This window comes from Chlamydotis macqueenii, chromosome 19 (genome assembly GCF_036417535.1).
Source record: "Chlamydotis macqueenii isolate bChlMac1 chromosome 19, bChlMac1.mat, whole genome shotgun sequence".
In the NCBI taxonomy this organism is placed as follows: Eukaryota; Metazoa; Chordata; class Aves; order Otidiformes; family Otididae; genus Chlamydotis; species Chlamydotis macqueenii.
This window is the reverse complement of record NC_141574.1, coordinates 9797161-9816512: the sequence shown is the minus strand read 5'-3', so window position 1 is coordinate 9816512 and position 19352 is coordinate 9797161. Positions and strand designations below refer to the sequence as shown.

Sequence of the window (19352 nt, the reverse complement as noted above, 5' to 3'; positions counted from 1 at the left end):
ATTTTGTGTCCCCGTTATCCGCCCGCCCCCCTCCCCGCGGCGGCCAATCGGGGCGCGCTCCCGACCTCCCCGCCCATCCGGGTACCGCGGCGGGGCCGCGCGCCGGGCTTTGTCCTCCGCGGTCGGCTCATGCGGCCCACCGCCTCTTAAAGGGGCAGAGGCGCGCGGGGCATTGTGGGATCGTGGTCGGTCGGTCGGGTCCTGCGTCTGTGTGTCGGCTGCCGCCCCTCGGGGAGTGAGGTCCCGGTCCCGGTGCCTCGGCTGCGCGGGGAGGCGAGGCGGCGGCTCCAGCGGGCTGGGCCTGGGGCGGGGGTCTGAGCGGCCCCGGTGCTCCGAGGGGCGCCTCCTGCTCCCCCGGGGCGCAGCAAACGCAGCGCCCGGGGCACCGGGTGCAGTGGGGCAGGGGGCCTGGGTACCCCGTGGGTGCGCTCCTGTGAAAGGAGGAAAGACAAAAAGTTGTAAGTTGTGGTTTTGTTCTTTTGTGGTTTTCTTTTTTTTTTTTTTCTTTTTAAGAAACGGTGTATGTGCAGTTTTTGTATCAGCAGTGTTTACTAGGGATGAAGAAGCAACAGCTTAAGCAGTGCGTGCCAGAAGCAGTCACAGAAAAAATACAAGCCCAGCAGTGCACCTTCTCAGTGATTAGGAAAGCAATTTTCACTTAAAATCTAGTGTATTAAGTATATTCTAGTGATCCTGGATCGCTGGTGCCTCGAGGCACTGAGGAATTGATCTGCTCTGTATAGTCATGCTGTGGCTGCTTCAGGGTGAAAAGCAGCACCTTTGGGAAACGAGAGCTCTGTGTGAGAAATTCGACTCCCCAAACTAGCCGTAAAGCTCAGTACAGCCTTTGTACAAGCTGGCCTATTAACGTTATATCCTCCCATTATGACTCTCCACTGAAAAAAGCATAACTGCATGAAGGAGTTACTGCTTTACCCCAAAGGCTTCATCTAGCACTGGAGAGAGCACAGCAAATGTGCCCTCCTCTCTGCCCTGCCAGCCGTCGGGGACAGCACAGGAGATGGACCCGCTCCGTGGGAGTTCACCAGCAGCTGGAGCTCTCAGCAGGCCCTGAAGTACAGAAGCTCTGCACCTCCTCCTGCCAATAGAGTCTCAGTCTCACTGGCTTGGTGTTTGGCCACCTGATCAGCCAAGTCTCTTTCTCCTAAGCACGTGGGAAGGACAGGGAAAATGCGGGGAAAAAAATGCTGTAAAGTGTGATGCTGCATCATTGAAAGTTAATCTGGTTGGCTGAAAAGTTCCCTGACTTTCAGAGTGGGGTGTAGGAATGATGAGGTAGGTAAGGGCCTTGCTAAATAGGAGATGACAGTTTATTGGAGGGGGAATCAAGGTGGAGAACAGCACATGAGGAACTGTTTTTGAAGAACTTAATTCTGTTAATTTATCATGCCCCTTATGCGGTTGGGAGAGGCCGTGAGGGGTCAGGTACAGGACAGTTGTGGGGAGTTTCATTCAGAAGAAACAAAACAGTGCAGAGTACAAACGTAAGTGCTGAAGGAACTTAGAAGCTGAAAGTTCCTTGGCTGGAGATAACAGGAGGAAGCAAGTCTGAGTGCCTGTGTAGGATGACAGCATGGCTGGGGGCCGTTAGTGTGATGTGGCTGTTAAAAAGCCAAATACAAGCTGGAGTTGGTTTGGATGTGGTATTTGCACAGGCTCGTTCGGCACTGGTGTTCTCATCTCTGGAGCCCCGTTCTTGCTGCCCGGCCCACGAGCAATGAGGTCAGGCTGGTATGAGTGCAGAGGAGCAAACCTGACAGGCGGAAACAAAAATGGAAGTCTGCCAAATGTTGCAGCATTTAGGTGTGGACAGAGGATATGAAAATCCCTTCCTAGGTGACCTGTACCTATTCATGTTTAAATCCAGGGATTACACCATTGAACACCAAGCAGCTCTCCTGTGTCATTCCGCCAGGATAATTCAACGCCGTCCTTCTGGCTATCTGCGCAGTTTCCCCTGCTGCAGTCACCTGCTGAGTGCAGCCAGCGAGCGCCGCAGCCCTCGCTCGTGGCTATCATCACCTTGTCCTGCTGTCTGCTGGCTTCCTTCTTGCTGCTGTAGCTGTCACACCGCGGCTGCCTCTGCTGCTCCTACTGCTTCAGTGCGCAGGGGTGGTTTTGCCTGCGATGGCTGCTGTGTTTTCTCTCTGTAACTCGCTCCTGGGCTGCAGAGTAGGAGATGACAAGCGTCTGGCCTGAGGACAGTGCAGTGCAGAGTGCAAGAGCTGATCTGGAGAGGCCTGACATCCCTTAGCAATTTCCCTGGAGATGAAGCACCTGCTTCCAAACACTGCCCTTTGCTTTAAAAAAGCTGAAGCTGAGCAGAGAGGAAAAATAAGTGAATCTCAAGACCTGAAAGGAGCTTGTTCTTTTCCATTTATCTTATCTTTTCCACTTATCTGACCCAGGGACAGACTCCATCTCCCTGTCTTTCAGGCAACAGAGGCATTCCCTTCTTGCTTCTGGAGTCTTTGTTTCTGAGCAAGTTACTGGAAATACAAGAGCGAGCAGATGTTACACACAAGGCAAACGCATTGCTCAGCTGTGAGCAGATTGTCTTCTGGTGTAAAGGGGTTGATCACTCATCAACAGTGAAAGTTGTATATCGGGTGTGCACAGAGCATGTCCCCTTGCCAGTGCATCCATGCTGCTGGAGGTGTGCAGTTAATGCTGTTTTTAAAATATCAACCACCTAATCTCTTCAGTTTATCTAACGTGGTGAGCCAGGGCTCCAGTGAGACCTCACTCCAGCAGCATGCAGGCTGGCGAGGTTATTGGCCTGAACAGATTTAGGAAGGTGTTTCTACACAGCTGCTGCTCTAAGGTTGACTTTGGTTCTTATTTTTGTGGTTTGGTAGTGACCCTACAAGTCCCCTGGGAGTGAGGGTGCTGGGGACTGCTGCTCTCAGCTGGCAGAGCCTAGTTTCTAATTGAAAGCTGGTTTCCACTTTAGCCAGTTTTTCAGTAGGTACACGTTTGTCTTCAACACTTCATGTTCTAGCTGGCAAAAAATATCTGATAGATATGTTTATCTCCTCCAGGCATTTCCTTCTGTAGACTTCTGCGCTCTGGCCCTGCCTGCAGCCTTGATGAACCCCACTGCAGAGCACCTTCTGCTGGAGGCTGAGCTCCTTCCTCTGTGCTGAAGAAGTGACACTGCCCCGCGGCACACACTTTCAAGCAGAAGAGGAAATGTGTGCTGAAGGGCTGTGCCCTGCTAACTCACATCTCCTGGGTATGCGTCTGTCTGTGCTCAGCCCCTCAGCTCAAGCAGTAAGGTTTGTTCTGGGCCCATTTCCTTTGTGAGAGCAATTGCAACTCTGATAAGGTCATGGAGCCGAAAGTCCCCTCCTTTTCAAGGGCAGCACCACCTCATACACACCCATACAGTATGCCTAAAGTGGTGGATGGCATCTGTGCAGGGTTCAAGGAACACATATCCCCTCGAGCTACAAACCCCTTGTGTTGGTAGATGTTATCAAGTCTCTAGAGCTGTGACGTGGCTGTTTTTTGCAGCCCTCTAGGTGCAAGAGTGCACCCAGCTGTCTTGCTGCATTGCAGGGAGCCTGTCTGGTTTCTGTTGCTGGAAGGCAGTTGTGCTTCTGATCCCTGTGGTGCCAGTTCCCTGCTTCTGTAGCTGAAATGAAGACACGCCGTTTCCTGTATGTGCTCCGCAGTGTATGCTTAGCAGGTGTTTTAGCTCCTCATGCACTCCCAAAAGCTTTGAAATTGTGTTTTATTCCCCTATGAAATCACACTGACAGCTCTCATATATTTTCAATGCACTTTGCAAAATGACCGTCTTCAGCCTCTTCACATTCCTGAAGCCAAGGCAGAAGCAGAACTTGTTGTTGTTCTTTTTCTGTATTTGAGTTACCTACCAAAACATCAATTTCTTTCATTAGTAAACAGATTCTTAGTAATCAAGAATTTTCCTTTTCCGGTTGAAGTGCTTTCACATGCCTAGCCAAAGCACTTTCCAGGTATACAGAACATCCTGTCCTCTAGGATGATGTTTGATATCCCTGACTTTTCTCTTAGGACAAAGACTCACTCCTGTTATCACAACAGGGAGAATCAGGAGCATCCTACCTGTCCACAACCTCAGTAATTCCACCACTGTTTCTAAAATCAGCTGCAGTGGCAGAGAACCTTTATGTAGCAGAGCCAGGTGTTCTGGGGAAATCCTGTCGTATCAGCCCGGGGATGTGGAAGCTGCTGTAGCTGCAACTTCACACTCCATAGGTTCCAGGTCCCTGGATAACAGCAGACTCCACACCTTCCCCCTTGCCTTCTCAGCTCCAGAATCTTTGCTGCTCACAATGCGATACTGCTACAGACAGCAATCTGCAGCATGAGTCAAACAGAGCCCTGAAGAGCAGGAGGATCTTTGCCAGCCCGCCCCCCCCCCCCTCTAGTCTGGTGACGATGGGAGATCCGTTGCTATTTATGAGCTGCTATAAATGATGTCATGTGCAGGAAAGCCCGTGATAGCCAAGAAAGCATTCCTACTGGTTTAATATCTGGTAAGGGAGGACAGAAACCACATCCAGCCCAGAGAATCCCTCAGCTGAAGGTATTTGTAGGCTCAAAAGTTCTCAAGGAAATTACAACATCTCATTGCTCTGTTCTTGCGCTTCTCTAGAGACTCAAGGCAGCTCTCGCAGAGATGACGCTGGGCTGAACAGACTCTTGATATGATTTAGTTCAGCTGTTATTGTGTTTGAAGGTGCCAGGCAATGAGTGGAAAATAAATTTTATTTATTAGTAATACATATACACCCTCTGCCTTCAGGTTGTACAAAAGACCTAGTGATAGAGTGGTACTGGACTGCCTTCTCGTGTCCTCCATGCAGACCTGGGTGTCTGTGGTGGGAAGCAGCTGTGCCGGGGGCTTGAAATAGCACAGCCTGCTGAGGACCAGTGCCGTCGAAATGGCGCTAGGTTGCCATTCTTGGCCTGACAAAAGCCAAAAGATTTTGCTTTTTGGTCATGCACAGGAGGGCCACGAGGGCAGTAATGCACCGTGGCAGGTTCATGTTTCACGCGGAAGTGTCCCTTAACACCTGCGGAATCCAAGAGCAGATCGTAATGCACATAGAGGCAGACCTACATCTCCAGTTACTGCTTTAGTTTTTGCATCTTCTAATCTGGCAGGACTTCTCTGCCCATCATGGCATTTTTACTTCAGCTTTTTGTTTGGTGTGCCCTAGTTGTGTTAGAAAGAAGGGAAGGAAGATCTGTCCAGTATGTGTCCTCTGGCAGCACATGGGGCCACTGGCAGTCCCAACAGTCCAGCGCCCAGGGGAGGACAAGGAAGGGAATCCAGGATTTGGGACAAGAGCTGTCAGTGAAGACGCTTGAGTGTTACATGTTCTGCATCCACACGGGATTTGTCATCTGAGGGTCACAAAGCCCATAGCGAAGGTAAATCCTGAAAAGGCCCACATTTTGGTTGTGCTAAGAATCTGTGTGCCTTACTGGAGAAACTGGCACCTACTAGGTGATGTGGGTTCTCCCTTGCTCAGAGATGACTTTATACTGGCTCAGCTATGTCACCTGCAAGCTAGCGGGGAGAAGTGGCAGTGCTTGTTATGCAGAAGCATATTTAGGGTTGTCAGTGACTTGCATTCTGGTTCTCTGTTCCTGGGGACCCTGAGCAGGCTTGTTCTGGTGTCCTCCCTGAGTGACATCCCTGTGTTGCTGATTTTCTGCTGCCAGAGGCTCAGGGCTTTGGGTGGTGCTGACTATTGCATGGCAGAAATTGTTCTTTGCTACAGCCTTGCGTAGGCTGTGCATGTGGAAAAAGGCAGATTTTGTGCCATTTGTACTCGCAGTTCCCAGGAGAGATGCCCTACAGCTGCCTCGAGCTCACTGCATTTCCCTTCCCATTCCCAAACTCCACGGTGCAGCTCCGTGCAAGGAGCCAGCTGGACATGGCCGGCATCCGTCACGTACTGGGCAGCTCAGACTGGTGCTTTTTCTGAACTTTGGCATTTTTTGCAGATGTGGTGAGGAGTTCCCCTAGCACTAGCACATGAGTGGGAGGTCAGGGGAGTTTCTTACCCAGCTGTTCTTGCTCCCTGCCAGTCTTCAGCACAGCAGGCTGACTTGTACGGCTGATGCTCTGCGGTTTTGCAGCCAGCACCGTTAATCTGCAGTCTCCAAGCTCTTGTCAGCTATTGAGTTAATTAAAGTTTGCACTCTCTTTTTGGACGGAATGAACCAAAACCCATTTCGGTTTGATGGAGGTCTGTTCAGTGGTGCTCACTTATAGCCCACTTCTCAGGAGTACAAAGGCCTTTTCCCATCTCTCTAACACTGTGAAAGGGCCCTGGAGTGCACGTAGCTCACCGCTGACTTCCCGGGGCGCAGTGCAGAAGGTAATTAATCAGATGTGTTACTGTTTTAAACTGCTGCGGGTACTCACTCATTGGCTTTTCACATCTTGTTTCTCGTGCTGTGTCCCCAGGCCTCAGCTGTAACCCGAGATATCAGAGGATGTCAATTTCATGTTCCCACAAGTATGTATAACCAGAAAACTTTATCACTCCTTAAATAGAAATATGCAACTTTTCTTCGTGTCTCTGTGGAAAATATCTTCATTGAGAAACAGGAGAAGGACTAGGTCGATTTTGATATTTTCATGGCTTTTCCAGTCCCTTTTTCTGTCCTGTCTCCAGCCCTGGGAGCTACGGTCCACTCTGAAGTCCACTTTTCCACGTCACTCTTCCAGCCCCTGGCCTTCTCCGCGTGCTGTCTGCCTGGCACACGCACACCACCGTTGCCCACCTGCACTGGGTGCTGTTTGCCTGAGGAGGTTTGGCATGACTGGGCGTACAAACTGGAACCAGTTCTGTTCCTGAGCAACCGAGCCAACGGTCATTCATTTCTGTAGCAAGCGTGAGAGTATCTGGATCTTGGACTTAATATTTACCAGATTGTAGATTTAATTACCAGATTATTATCATATATTTACCAGATTGCTTTGTTGGAAGAAGGATCACATTGTTTCTGCTGGTGGAGTAATAAAAGCATTTGACTTCCTCTCTCCCCACGTGATGTGGTGGATGGATCCAGCAGTATGCTTAGAAAGAGGAGGTAATTTCCTGACAGTAGAAATTGGCTGCACCCTGGATGCTTCTTCCAAGGTGCTGGAGAGAGCCGGGGTGTATGCATGACTGCTGGGCCTCAGTCGGCCATGGGTGCTGAGGAGCACAAAGCTCATCTCGTGTTATTTTCCTGTGCAAGTGCTGTGTTGTGCAGCAAGAAATGACTTAACAGGGTCACTTAACAGGAGAAATTCAGCCACAGAGTGGGTATTTCGCTGGCTTCTTTGGCAGGCTGTGCAGGGCTGCTAGACACTCTCTCTTTCCACTGCATTGCTACACTTGGTGTCTTTAACCTGGCTTCTGCATTTGGGCTAAATTGGGGCTTGTGCTTCCTACACGAAAAGGCACATCGGTGTCCTGCCGTGCTTGGCTTCATCTCAGCCCCATCACCTCCAAGGGCGTCCAGGCAATTGGAGCCTCTGTGTCTGCTCCCACCGTGCATCCTCTGCCTGGCTTTGTCCCAGCAAATGCCCTGCCTTGACCCTCCTCTCTCCGGCAGTTCCTGCATCCTGCCGCGGTGCTGCCGAAACTGCCCTGCCCGTCCTGCCTGGTGTGTGGGCAGGCGCAGGGCCCAGTGGGCTGCCCGGCTTCCTGCGCACATCCTGCTGCGCCAAGCAAACAGGGATGGAGGGGAGCACCTGGCTGTCCTAAACAATTTTCTGGGAGCACTGCTGATGCCTCCGTAGTTTTTCTGTTCCAAGGAGGCGTCTTCTAATTTCTGCACACAGGTATAGACCATAAAACTAATGCTGAGGTACCTAAAGCTTTATTATGGTCACACTTGTTCTTATTTACTGCTGCTACTAGAACAGCCATTTAATGCCGTAAATCTAGTGGTAAGTTTAAGAATGTCTGTTGGGAGTTCCCATCACTTCTATAAGGTGCTGTAGCAGTTATTTTCAAAGCACGGACCGCCCACAGCCGGTGAAAAAGGATTGCGTGGTGCTTCCCCTAAAGCCTGGCTTCATTACATGTAGTTTTGCCAGACTTAAACTACTTGGGCTGAAACTCCCTGCAGCTCATGCCTGCCTCCCTGGGCTGCAGGGGAGGGTGGGGAGGAGGGAGAAAACTGGACTGTAACAAAAAGAGGAGGGGATTGGGATTTGTGGGGGGCAGGTGCAGACCTGGGGAGCAGTGTAGTTTGGGGAGGAGGTGTTTGGCTGAAAGGCAGAGGCGAGCGAGCACGGCCCCGAGGCGGGCTCAGACACCATGGGGCCGCATGAGGGGGTCTGGCGTGGGGAGTGACAATGTGTGGGCAGGGGGCAGCAGGCGTGAGGCCAGTGCTTGGGCAGGGAGTCGCCCTCGGGGAGCTGAACGCGGGGCAGGGGGCAAGGGAGGCAGGACCCACAGGGAGGGACGGGAAGGTGAGCCGCCTGTCTCCACTGTGTGCATGTTCCTCCATGGCTCCAAGGTGCGGTGACCCTCCAGCGTTGGTACAGGACCATCTGGTGAAGGTCTGGTTTTCTCCATTCGTTTAGACTGAGAAAGGGTGTGCAAGAAGCTGCACCAAAGGTGCTTTGGGATGCAGAGGGTGTCTGTTCAGGCCCAGTTGGCTCTCCAGGGACTTTCGATATACGATGGCCTGCTAATTTTTGCATTAGAGCCAAACCACATTACTCAGTGGTGGGAATCGTGCTCTGCTTAGGGTACAGGTTCAACACATGCTGGACACATGCAGAGCTGTTAGTTGTCCCTGGAGCTCCTACTGAAGCTGCTTCTGAAGTACCAAAGGCTGGGTTTGTCTTCATGGGCAGTACCTGCCATCGTGGAGGCTTCTCAGCCACCCAGCCTCTGCGTTATCCCAGGGTGGTTTTCTGGGGCTGTTGCACACTGAGTTTCCCAGCTGCCCAGGAGATGGCAGTCCTGCATTTGGACAACGTGTGTGACTGGTCCCCAGACCGCCCCAGAGGTTTACTGAAGAGTGATTTGAGGCTTGCAAGGAAACGCAGGTGGTAGGCTGTATGTTTGGCTCTGCTGGGGAGGAGAGGGCTGTCTGTGCAGTGACTGATGACCCATTCTGTTCTGTGAGATACCAAAACTGGGGTGGTGAGCTGTCAGCAATGAGGACAGGCTGTGCTCAGCATAAAAGTGTTCCTGGGTACCTATTAGTGGTGCGAACCGCAGCAATGGGACAGTGTCACTGTTGAGGAGGTATCGCCACAGGTGATGTGGAGGTGGGAGCTCCCTGCAGCTTCAGCTCCTCTAAGTTTGAAGGCTTTGATCACAGCCAGGTGAAAGCTTCCTTATGAGGATCAAGCCAACTGTAATGGAGCCTGACCATCAGCTCCCTCTGCCCAGTTGGAGCCATGGCTAGCACCTCTAGCATTCAAGCAGCAAGTGTGTGACGGGACCCTTCCTTCCCTTCCCTCATTCCCACCCCCTGCCCGGAGCCCCATCTGTCCCCCTGCTCCCCACCTCCAGCCCCCAGCCGCTGTTGTGCTTCTGCTCACTCCCTATCCTCCCTCACCTTCACCAGCATCCCCAAGGCACCCGTGTCCTGGCCCGGGCTCTCCGTCCTCATTCTGGCCCAGCTCAGGGGCTGTGCCCTCTCTCCATCTCTCATCCTGCATACATTTACCTTTCTCGCCCTTTGGTCTGTCAGAGGTGACATTCTCAGTGGGGCAGTTTTCTGCTCAGAGGAGGGACAGCAGAGCTGAGCAAGGGGCGCGGTTGCTGGAAGTACGCTAGGAGCTGCCCGGGATGCTCAGCCCTTTGCAGGGGCTGCTGGAGATCACCAGCAGCAACCTGGGGTCTAACTCCGGGTCACTGCTAACTTATCCCTGCTGTTACTGATCGAGAGGCACATGAAATGACGTTTAAACTTGGGGTGATGGCAGATGGTCTGTTTGCTATGCAAAAGGTTGAACCCATCTAGGTTCTATCTCAATGCAGGACAAACAAACAAAGTCAGTGCCACCTCCCTGGGCACAAGCTGATGTGCCTCGCCTCCCAGGTGCCTGTCCTGGGTTGCACTTTCAAAATTCTTCTTCCTTTTACTGCTCTCCTAGAAAAACAGTCGTCAGCATTAGAGTTAGCGATGTGGTGCTGCACAGAGCACCTGCAAGGAGAGTTCAGATTGCAAATACACTGCAACAGGGCTTCTAAATCTGGAGCCAGCTGGGCCCAAAGAGAATCAACCAAAAAGAGCATCTTCTCAAGAGAGAAGATTCCTGGCATGAGAAACCACCTAGGGAAAGATCTGACCTTCAAAGCAAGAAAACAAACTTCTCAGGATCATTTTTAGGGTAGAAGCAGAACTTTGTAGAGGAAAGTGCTGTCACAGCGCTCTGCTTAGCACTCCAGAAAATGATGGCTGGAGTCATGCTGCGGAGCCATGATCTTTTGGGAAACGAAGCCTCTTGATCCCTTTTCTCTTTAAATCACATAAGCAATTCTAAGCATCCCCCTGTTGAAATTCTGTTCTTTAGTAGATACTTTGTAGTCTTTATTCTTTAAACTTTGAAAATATTTATGGTTATTTAATACTCTACTGAAGTTCTCAGTTATTCCTTGGCTACTTTTCTACTTAAGGATGGAAAACTTTGTTGTTCTTCAAACTTTTTCAACCCTAACAGCTTCTTTTCAAATGTTTCTTTGAATGTTGAAGACCGGTGCCTTTACATCATAGCTTCCAGAGGACATCTCAGTACGAACAGGGAACTAAATTCATGTACAAATGCACACTCAAAAACCTCCTCAGACTGGTGGAAACCCATTTCAGCATGAAATATTCACGTTAGTTGGGGAAATAATTTGTTACCTCGTGATTCCTTTGCAAACTTAGGATGAGAAGGCAGCCTGCTCTCCTGACCAGCCAGTTCTTCCTTTGATGCCTGTCTCAGGCTGCAGGCTGTTTAAAAAGCATTGACACTTAAAAAGGCTGGTTTAAAGTTGGAAGATGTACATATAGGACATAGAAGTGTTTGGACTCATCTGAAACAGCCTTCCACTCCTGTTAAACCCTGGTGGAACTAAGGGGATTTTTCTGAGAAAATGAGCTGAATACAAGGAGGAGATGAAACTGCCTCTCTGAGGACGTTCCCAGATTTTCCCTCTCTAGAGACAAAAGCAGAAGATGTACGAGTCTGGTACATGTGTGTTTGGAGGGTGACTTTGGGGACCTGGCGCTGGCGAGCGGTGGGAGCGACGTGTGATGGACTGACCGTAACCCCCATTCCCTCTTCCCCCGTGTGCCGCTCGGGGCAGGGAAGAAGGTAGAGATAACTGACATTAAATTTAAGCCTGGGAAGAGGGAGGGGAAGTTATTTTATTCTCTTTCACATTCTGCTGCTTTGGTTTTAATAATAAATATTTCTCCCCGAGTCAAGTCTGTTTTGCCCATAACTGTGACTTTAAGGATCTCTCCCTGACCTTATCTCAAACCTCGAGACTTTTTTCTTATATTATCTCTCCCTATTCCCTCAGAGGGTGGGAGGAGTGAGAGAGAGACTGCGTAGTCTGGTCCCGAGGGGGGCTAAATTACGACACTGGCCCAGGCTGGCTGCAGTCTGAGAGAGTACCTCATACACTGATGGCCAGCTCATCCAGCAGCAGCTGCAGCTGCTGAGACCACGTCTGTCAGGGGAGGTTTAGCTTGTTTCACGTGTTTCCACATGAGGGTTTCGACAGACCCTCAGGACTTGGTTGGAGTCTCCTTGTTCCTCTCTTCTTTCAGTCCCTCCTTTCACACAGTGCCTTGGGAGGCATCAGCAGGTCCTTGCCCATCACCTGCCGCTGGACATGCTGGACCCACAGTGCTGCCGTCCCGCTGGGCCTGCATGTGTCGTGGTTTGGCCCTGGTCACCACACAGTTGCTTGCTCTCCCTCTCCCTCCCCAGTGGGATGGGGGAGAGAATTAGGAAGAAAGGAAAACTCGTGGGCTAGTATGAAGACAGTTTACTAGGCTAGCAAAGGAAAATGACAATAATGATAAAATATAGGGATACTAAAACATACAAAATGAATGATGCACAATTTCTCACCACCCAGTGCCCCAAACACCAGTACAGCCAGTCCCAAGCAGCGATCATGGAAACAAAACTGAGCAGCAAGCAAAGGACTGAGAGAGAGCGCGCTGTTCCACCGGCCAAGCCCTACTTATATACTGAGCATGATTTTTATGGCATGGAATGCTCTCTTTGGCCATTTTGGGTCAATTATTCTGAGCTGGCAATGTCACCTGAGGAGGAAGGACCTGGGGATGAAGGCAGCGTGGGGCCAAGCAGCCAGCACCAGCTTTGCAGCAGAGGAACCCAGGCGGGTGATGCCACAGAACATCCCAGGTCTGGCGCAGGGACATGCTCCAGCGGTTCAGCACCTGCTGGTGTCAAACCATCAATAAAAACATCACAGTGGTCCTGTGTCGGTGTCACTGAACTGTCAGCCAGCGTCACTGGGCTATGCCACTGCCCTTCTTAGCGCTCCCCTCCCATTCCTGCTCCATTTGCTAGGTTGCCTTCAGACTGGACCGCTCAACGTCCATTAAGCATTTATTCCACTTAACCCAGAGCCGCTTCGTTAATTGAGTCTGCAACCAGCTCTGCAACAAGGGCTGCTCCCCAGGTTACCTAGGGCTGTGAAATCAGAGCTAAACCCTCCAGCAGACCCTGGGCTTCAGCAGGAACACGGGACCCCTTGGGAGGGCTGCAGGACGTGCCCTGCACTAGCATCGGGGCACCAGCACCTCCGCACGCGTGGCTGCCCCACGGGATGGGGCTGCTGCTGGAGGACTCACACTGAACCAGGCAGTTGCATTGCTGTGGGGACATCAAATCTCATAAGTAATAACAAACTCAAGAAAAATCCCTATCAGGAGCATTTGTCAGTTAGTTTGGTGAAATTTTATGTGAACATCAAGTGCTGTTTGCTGAGGTTCATTTGGGATTTCTTATCACAGAAGTGCAACAGCTGGTGCGTGAGCAGAGGTGCTTACAGATGAGGGCAAACAAACCATAAATTTCCAGCCCTGATGACAACCAGAGGGTGAGTGTTGTAGCTTAGGTCAGCTGGCTCCACCTCATCTGCTGAGACCTATATAATGGCAGGGCTGGCCACGCTGCCTCCAGGCCAGACCTGCCGCTTCCTGCTCCTCAGGATCCCTGCAGAGACAGCATGGGTGAGTGTGGGATGGGATGGGACGGGATGCGATGGGACCCACTAGCCTCAGGACGGTGGGGTGACCCTATTCCTGCTGGACCCTCCCAGGGCTCTGACCCTGCTGCTCCTCACTCTCTCTGCTCCATTCATGACCATAGGCAAAACCGTCCTGCTCTGGGTGGTGTGGTAAAGGCAACATTTATTTAACTTATATTCGTGCCAGAGCCCAAAGCACCAAGAGAGAGAAAAAAAAAAAAGTTGGAATGGAAGCTTAATAATGCATTAATCACCCATCATCTTCATAAGTCCTTCAGGGTACTGAAGCTGGGTGGGCAAGCTGTAGAGACAAATCTGTGGATCAAAGGTCGCTCAGAGCCCCGGCCAACCTGGCCTGGAACACGTCCAAGGATGGGGCATCCACCGCTTCTCTGGGCAACCTGGGCCAGTGCCTCACCCTGCTCAGTGTACAGAATTTCATCCTTACACCTAATCTAAACCCACCCCCTTCCAGTTTAAAGCCGTTACGCCTTGTCCTGTCACTACATGCCCTTGTCAAACGTCCCCCTCCAGCTTTCTTGCAGGCATGCATACTGGTGCTGGCTTAATGTCTTGACTCTGGGACCCAGTCCCCCTTGCTTTAGAATGGACCACAGCTGAAGAGGAACTCTTGGAAGTTGCAAATTTAGACCTGTAGATTGTAATCAAAGTCTGGGTGAAATTTTTTCTCTCAGATGTATGCCTTTGCAGAATGTTTGTTACTGGAAAGTGTTCTTTATATTTCTGCTGCTCAATAAATCAAAAGCATAATTAATGTTGCAGATTTGTCTACTCTGTAAGTTTGTTTTAACTTCTGCTGAATTTAGTTAGCCACTTCTCTTTCAGAGGATTTGCATCTCCAGATTCACTGTGTGTCTTCTTTCTCCAGCTGCTTGTCACTCCAGTCTTCTGTTCTTTGCCTCTGTGTTGGCCCTGCTAGCCCCTCTTCTTGCTCTGGACATTGAAAACCTGGAGAGATTGAAAGTGAATTTAGATGAAATCGCTAATCTCCATTCAGATGAGACCTATCCTGGTATGTGTTTTCTTTCTTACATCCCTAAACTCTGTTCATCCAAATATCAGGAGCCCTCTCTGCATAGAGAGGGAGACAGAATCATCAAGTGGTTTGGGTTGGAAGGAACCTTTAAAAGTCATCTCGTGCAACTCCCCTGCCAGGAGTAGGGACATCTCCAGCCAGATCAGGTCACTTAGAGCCCCGTCCAACCTGCCCTTGGATGTGGAAAATAATGCTGAGGAAGGGCACTCACACTGAGAGATAAAAGGAACCTGATCAAATCTTCCTCCAGTTTCAGATCTTAGCCAAGCATCGTAAGATTTACTAGTTCAACTTTCTTTGTTATTGATAAGACCATATGTGTCAGCTTTTTCTAGAGAGCTGCAGATATTAAAAGACTTTTTCTCTTGCTATCTGTAGTCCAGATAAATGAACATGAGTCCCTTCAGCCACCATTGAGAAGCAGTGCAGATTTACAGCACCATCACTCCACAGTTTAATCTTGGTCTGAAACCACACACAGTCTGTTTCCTCCTTGATCCTTCCTCTCTAGCAGCACCTCCTTGTACTCATCACCAGTACTCAATATCCACTCCACTCCATGCAACTCTGTAGAGCATAATGCTGAGTGGGCCAAGTATGCAGCCGCTCAATGACTGGAGCATTACCCTTCTTAGTATCTTATCCCTTTAGAAAGTTTACAACCAAAAGTTGCCCTATAGGAAGTAAAAATTTGCTCAGTGAAATTGTTGAAGTGCCCTACAAAAAAATGTAGAGCTAGGAATAACAGCCTGTGGAGGCTGGAGTTACCTCTGTGCTGTGGCACGGGGCTGCTCATCTCACTCTTGATTTTTCTCCATGCAGATGAAAATGGAGAGAACAACCGGCAGAGCAGAGCCAGCGACCCTCAGCAGATACAGCACCGCAGTAAGTGCCCCCGCCACCCCACAGGGAACAGGGAGAGGTGTAGGCAACCGGGGTTTGACAGCGGTCGGTGAGCAATGAGCCTGGAGACAGCCTGGCTCAGCGCCTGGGGATGAGACACGATGCGCTCTTCCGCACTGTGTGTCAAGGCCACTCAGTGACAGCTGCACGCTGAACCGTGCATGGGAAGATCCCAAAGGAATTTGCCACCACGACTTATGTGCCACAAGTCCTCTTCTCTGCTGTGGAGCTGTGCGCAGGGCAAGCAGAGGATGTGCCTCCCAAGCAGTGCTTGGTGGGGTTTCCCTGCAGGATACGGGGTCCAATGCCAAGGGAATGAGATTTTTCTCCTTCCTGACCCCAGGGATGAAGTGGATGCCAGTGCTGCAGGAACAGCTCACTTGCTCATTTAAGCTTCTGCATAGCTACGTAATAAGAGCCCTCACCAAGCCAAGCTTGGACCCATGTATCGTTACGAGGAAGGAGAAACATTTGAACATTGGGAAAGGCTGAGGAAACTAGAGCCAGAAGGAGAAGCAAATTCTGTGCTTACGCCTTCAAAATATATGCATATTCTCTTAATCACTGTATTTCCGTTACAGAGGTTTTCTACTTTTACATTTACTGTAGAGAACACAGTGATAGACTTTTTACTACCCTGGCAAAATCCCACATCTGCTCATTTTCTAGAAATCCCTCTCACAGGGCCAGACCAGGAGGCTGAGGGGTTGCTGTGCCTGTGGGTCCTCCATTTTCTCTCTCCTGCCCCAGGTTGGCCCAAAGACTGCAACGAGGTCGCCGCTGGCAGTCGCAGCGGCATCTACGTCATCCAGCCCACAGGCCTGCACCCCATCGTGGTGTACTGCGAGATGAACACAACAGACGGGGGCTGGACGGTCATCCAGAGGAACCGGCAGAGCACGGAGATCACCTGGGCCGAGTCCTGGAGCACCTACAAGTATGGCTTTGGGAACGTGCACACTGACTTCTGGCTGGGCACCGAGTACATCCATCAGATCTCCAGGCAGAAGGCCTACCAGGTCAGGTTTGTCATCTGGGATGCCGCAAACAACACCAAGTTTGCAGACTACAACCTCTTCAGAGTGGAAGATGAGTCCCATGGGTACCGGCTGAGGCTGGGAACGTACTCGGGGACGGCAGGGGACACCATGACCTCAAACAGAGCTTCCACTGTGCATGACAACATGAAGTTCTCCACAAAAGATCGGGATCAGGACACTCACAGCGGGAACTGTGCCTCCAGCTATGGGGGCGGGTGGTGGTACTCAGCGTGTTATTCTGTACGGCTGAACGTCAAGGGGGCCATAACGTGGGGCAGCCTGTGCAACGGGAACTGCAAAGCTTCTGCCATCCTCATCAAACCCGCTTCCTACTGCTAGTTGTGTTTTCGTTTCCTTTCTGTCCAACCTGAGGCTAATTCTGGCTCTGCAAAGAGATGGAAAAAGGCAAAGCATGTTGTGGCCAAACCTAGGCTTCTAGGGGGTCTTTGCTGAGGTTGGTCATATCCTAGCTACTGATGAAAATAAAGGCATCTTCCACTTCTCCCTCCTGTAGTTTCCCTCTATTCCTCAACTGTGCCTTTATCCTTTTGTTCAGAGTCAGATCTTTTAAGTTCTGTTAATAATCAGAACATTCTTTTGCAAAATCTGGAGTTTCTAGATCGGTAGTGCGCTCAGATAAAATGTGAAATGGCCAAGCACCAGTGGATCTATACAGCTGAGTATGTTAATTTACATCCTTAACTTCAGGCAAAACACCTGATTTTCATTTCCTGAAAATCTTGCTTAAGATATTAATGTGCACAGTCAAATTCCCACTTTGTACCTTCTACACCTCAGGCTTAATAGTTGTTAAATAGTCAAATAAATCTGTATTCAAAAACCTGTCTCAATTGTAAAAGTCTAGTTCAAATCCCTGAAGTGCTCACTGAGGTCCATGAGTTAGGTGGTTTCCCCCACTGAAGTTCAGCTCTCCTTTAGGACGGACACTGGGGCTGCACGGCAAAAGCAATGCGTAAATACAACTTGAAATACTTCATGCGGGCTTTTGCCTGTGAACGCAGTAACTTTGTGTAAGCATAGGAAATGACAAAATGTTTTCACTTTTCTCAGCAACTGTTGAGTTTTAGGTTTCATTGTCCATGCAACTCGCATCCCTAAGCGCCGTGGGGAGTTCATCCAGCCAGGGCCAAGATGGCTTCCAGGAGAGGACAGCACGGAGGGAAGGCACCGTCCTGCCTTTACTGTTTTGAAACTGAAAAGAGATTTCAAAGTGATGTAAAATTTCTGTGTGGAAAGACCGCCCATCTCCTGCAGTCCACTCCTCCAGCATCCGCAGGACTGCTCCTCACAGGCGAGGCATTTTGCTGGCACGTCAGCCAGTGTTGTGGTTTGCAGGCGGGCACTGCTGCATCCCGTTGCTCACCGCAGGGTCACCGCCTGCAGAGAGGGGAAGCAGGATGAGTCCAGGGGTCCCTGGCAGGAGGATGTGTCCTGGAAGCCCTCAAGCCCATGGTGAGCAAGGGAAGCAGCCTGCCCTCAAAAATGTGTGCATGACCTCTCGTTCCTGTGCATGGACTTTCTAACAGCACACACAAAAATCTTCCTGGGCTTGCCGAGACAGAAAGAGAAAATTTGCAGGAGTCTTCCAGCAGAATCTATCATCTCTGTCAGGGTCAAGCCTCTGGACACACCAGTCCCGTCACTGACCATCAACTCACTGATGCAAAAGAACGTTTCCCAAAAAATCATGGCTTTACATTTTTCTTGAAGGGATTGATATGTTCCCTTCCTTGAGGGAAGAAGCATGTCAGCAGATGCCATCCATTTCAGCTTCCAGTCCCTGTGGTGTTAATGTGCTAAAAATGTCTGCAACGGCATGTGAATTTCAGAGCCTGATGAGAGCTGCCTTCCTTGTAAATGGAGAAGGATAGGCTAGCAAATAAAAGTTGGTGAAAACAAATCTTTTATTTTCTTTTTATGCTTGTGTGGGATTTTTTTTTCACTCTGGTTTTACTGGGTCTGCGTGTCTGCCTGTTACAGTGGCATTTCTCTCCCTGCCTCCTACCAGCTCCTGTTCAGCCCCCTTTTGCTGTGAGTCGTGAGATGCATGACAGGCAAGAGGAGGCAGCTGCCAGCTCCGAACGAAGACTATACTCAGTGTAGGAGATAATAACTTAAATAAGGTGTTCTCAGCTGTCAAACTTGGGGATTTCTTGTTGCATTTAGAAATCTCTTTTTGGCTAACTCTCTTGCCTTAGGGAAGATTTGGAGATGTGCAGTCAATGTGACCCTCTGCTAATGCCCTCCGCTCTGTGACCCGATGGATCCGTTCTCGCCGTGCACCACTGATGCGGTGAAGGCAGCAGAGAGGCAGCAGCTCCCACCAGCACCCTGTTCCCAGCAGCATGTCCCGTCACAGAGGGAAGGAGGATACCGTTGGGTGTCTCATCCTCGCGGCGAGCCTCCTTGGCTAGATGCAGAAACTTCTCTTTTGATATTTCTAAAAAGCGTGACTTTTCCAGTTTGTTCCAGGAATGTGACAGAGATGTGGTGCGGAAGCCAGCCCTCTGCAGCACAGTTCTCTTTCTGGGCAAGAAAGCTACACCCATCACCATCACGAAATGCACTTAAAATGCAAAGACAAAGGGAAAAGAAGCCATCTGAGAAGCGCGGAGTCTCCTTGCTGCCATTTCTGCTGGTCCCCAGAGGGTGCTCTCTCCCAGGGTTTGCCAGGCAGCTTCCAGCGCGAAGGAAGCACTGCAGTGAAGGAGAGCCCAGAAATACCGCCCAAGGAGTCCAGCTGCAGGCTGCAGTTTTCTCTTCCCTTCGTTGCTCTTTCCTGCTGCTGCAAGGAGTGCCGAGAGCCCGTTGGCATGGGCTGCACACGCAGGACAGCGTCAGCAAGGCCATCAGAGGAAGAAAGCACCAAGAATCTCATTGCAGGGATATCCAGCAGAAAATTTCTTTCCATGCAGAGGGAATACGATCAGCTCTCTCTGAACTAGTGTTTCCCAGCCTTTTTCAAAGGATTTAATTGTTTGGGATGCCACCAGCCCTTTTGGAGAGGAAATTGATATTTGTTGTACTTCAGCCCCAATTGGGACCAGACTACGCAGTCTCTCTCTC

General features: G+C 50.4%; 1 protein-coding gene and 1 long non-coding RNA gene across 2 annotated transcripts; both read left to right on the top strand.

Annotated features, from left to right (window-relative positions):
- The first annotated feature begins 283 nt into the window (after nucleotides 1–283).
- On the top strand, nucleotides 284–7902 carry LOC147598381 (uncharacterized). The gene is made up of 4 exons (XR_015260654.1): nucleotides 284–458; nucleotides 6352–6404; nucleotides 6494–6545; nucleotides 6705–7902. It is a non-coding gene; the product is annotated as an uncharacterized LOC147598381 (long non-coding RNA).
- A 5342-nt stretch (nucleotides 7903–13244) lies between these two features.
- LOC104479317 (fibrinogen-like protein 1-like protein) lies at nucleotides 13245–16604 on the top strand. Its single transcript, XM_086763384.1, has 4 exons — nucleotides 13245–13248; nucleotides 14155–14298; nucleotides 15145–15207; nucleotides 15976–16604. The coding sequence occupies exons 1-4, from the start codon at nucleotides 13245–13247 to the stop codon at nucleotides 16602–16604; spliced, it is 840 nt and encodes a 279-aa protein (XP_086619510.1).
- The last annotated feature ends 2748 nt before the right edge of the window (nucleotides 16605–19352 follow it).

Coding starts and splice junctions, on each gene's coding strand:
- LOC104479317 (XM_086763384.1), top strand. Junction 14,299..15,144: donor TTCAGATGAGACCTATCCTG/GTATGTGTTTTC, acceptor TTCTCCATGCAG/ATGAAAATGGAGAGAACAAC. Junction 15,208..15,975: donor TCAGCAGATACAGCACCGCA/GTAAGTGCCCCC, acceptor CTCCTGCCCCAG/GTTGGCCCAAAGACTGCAAC.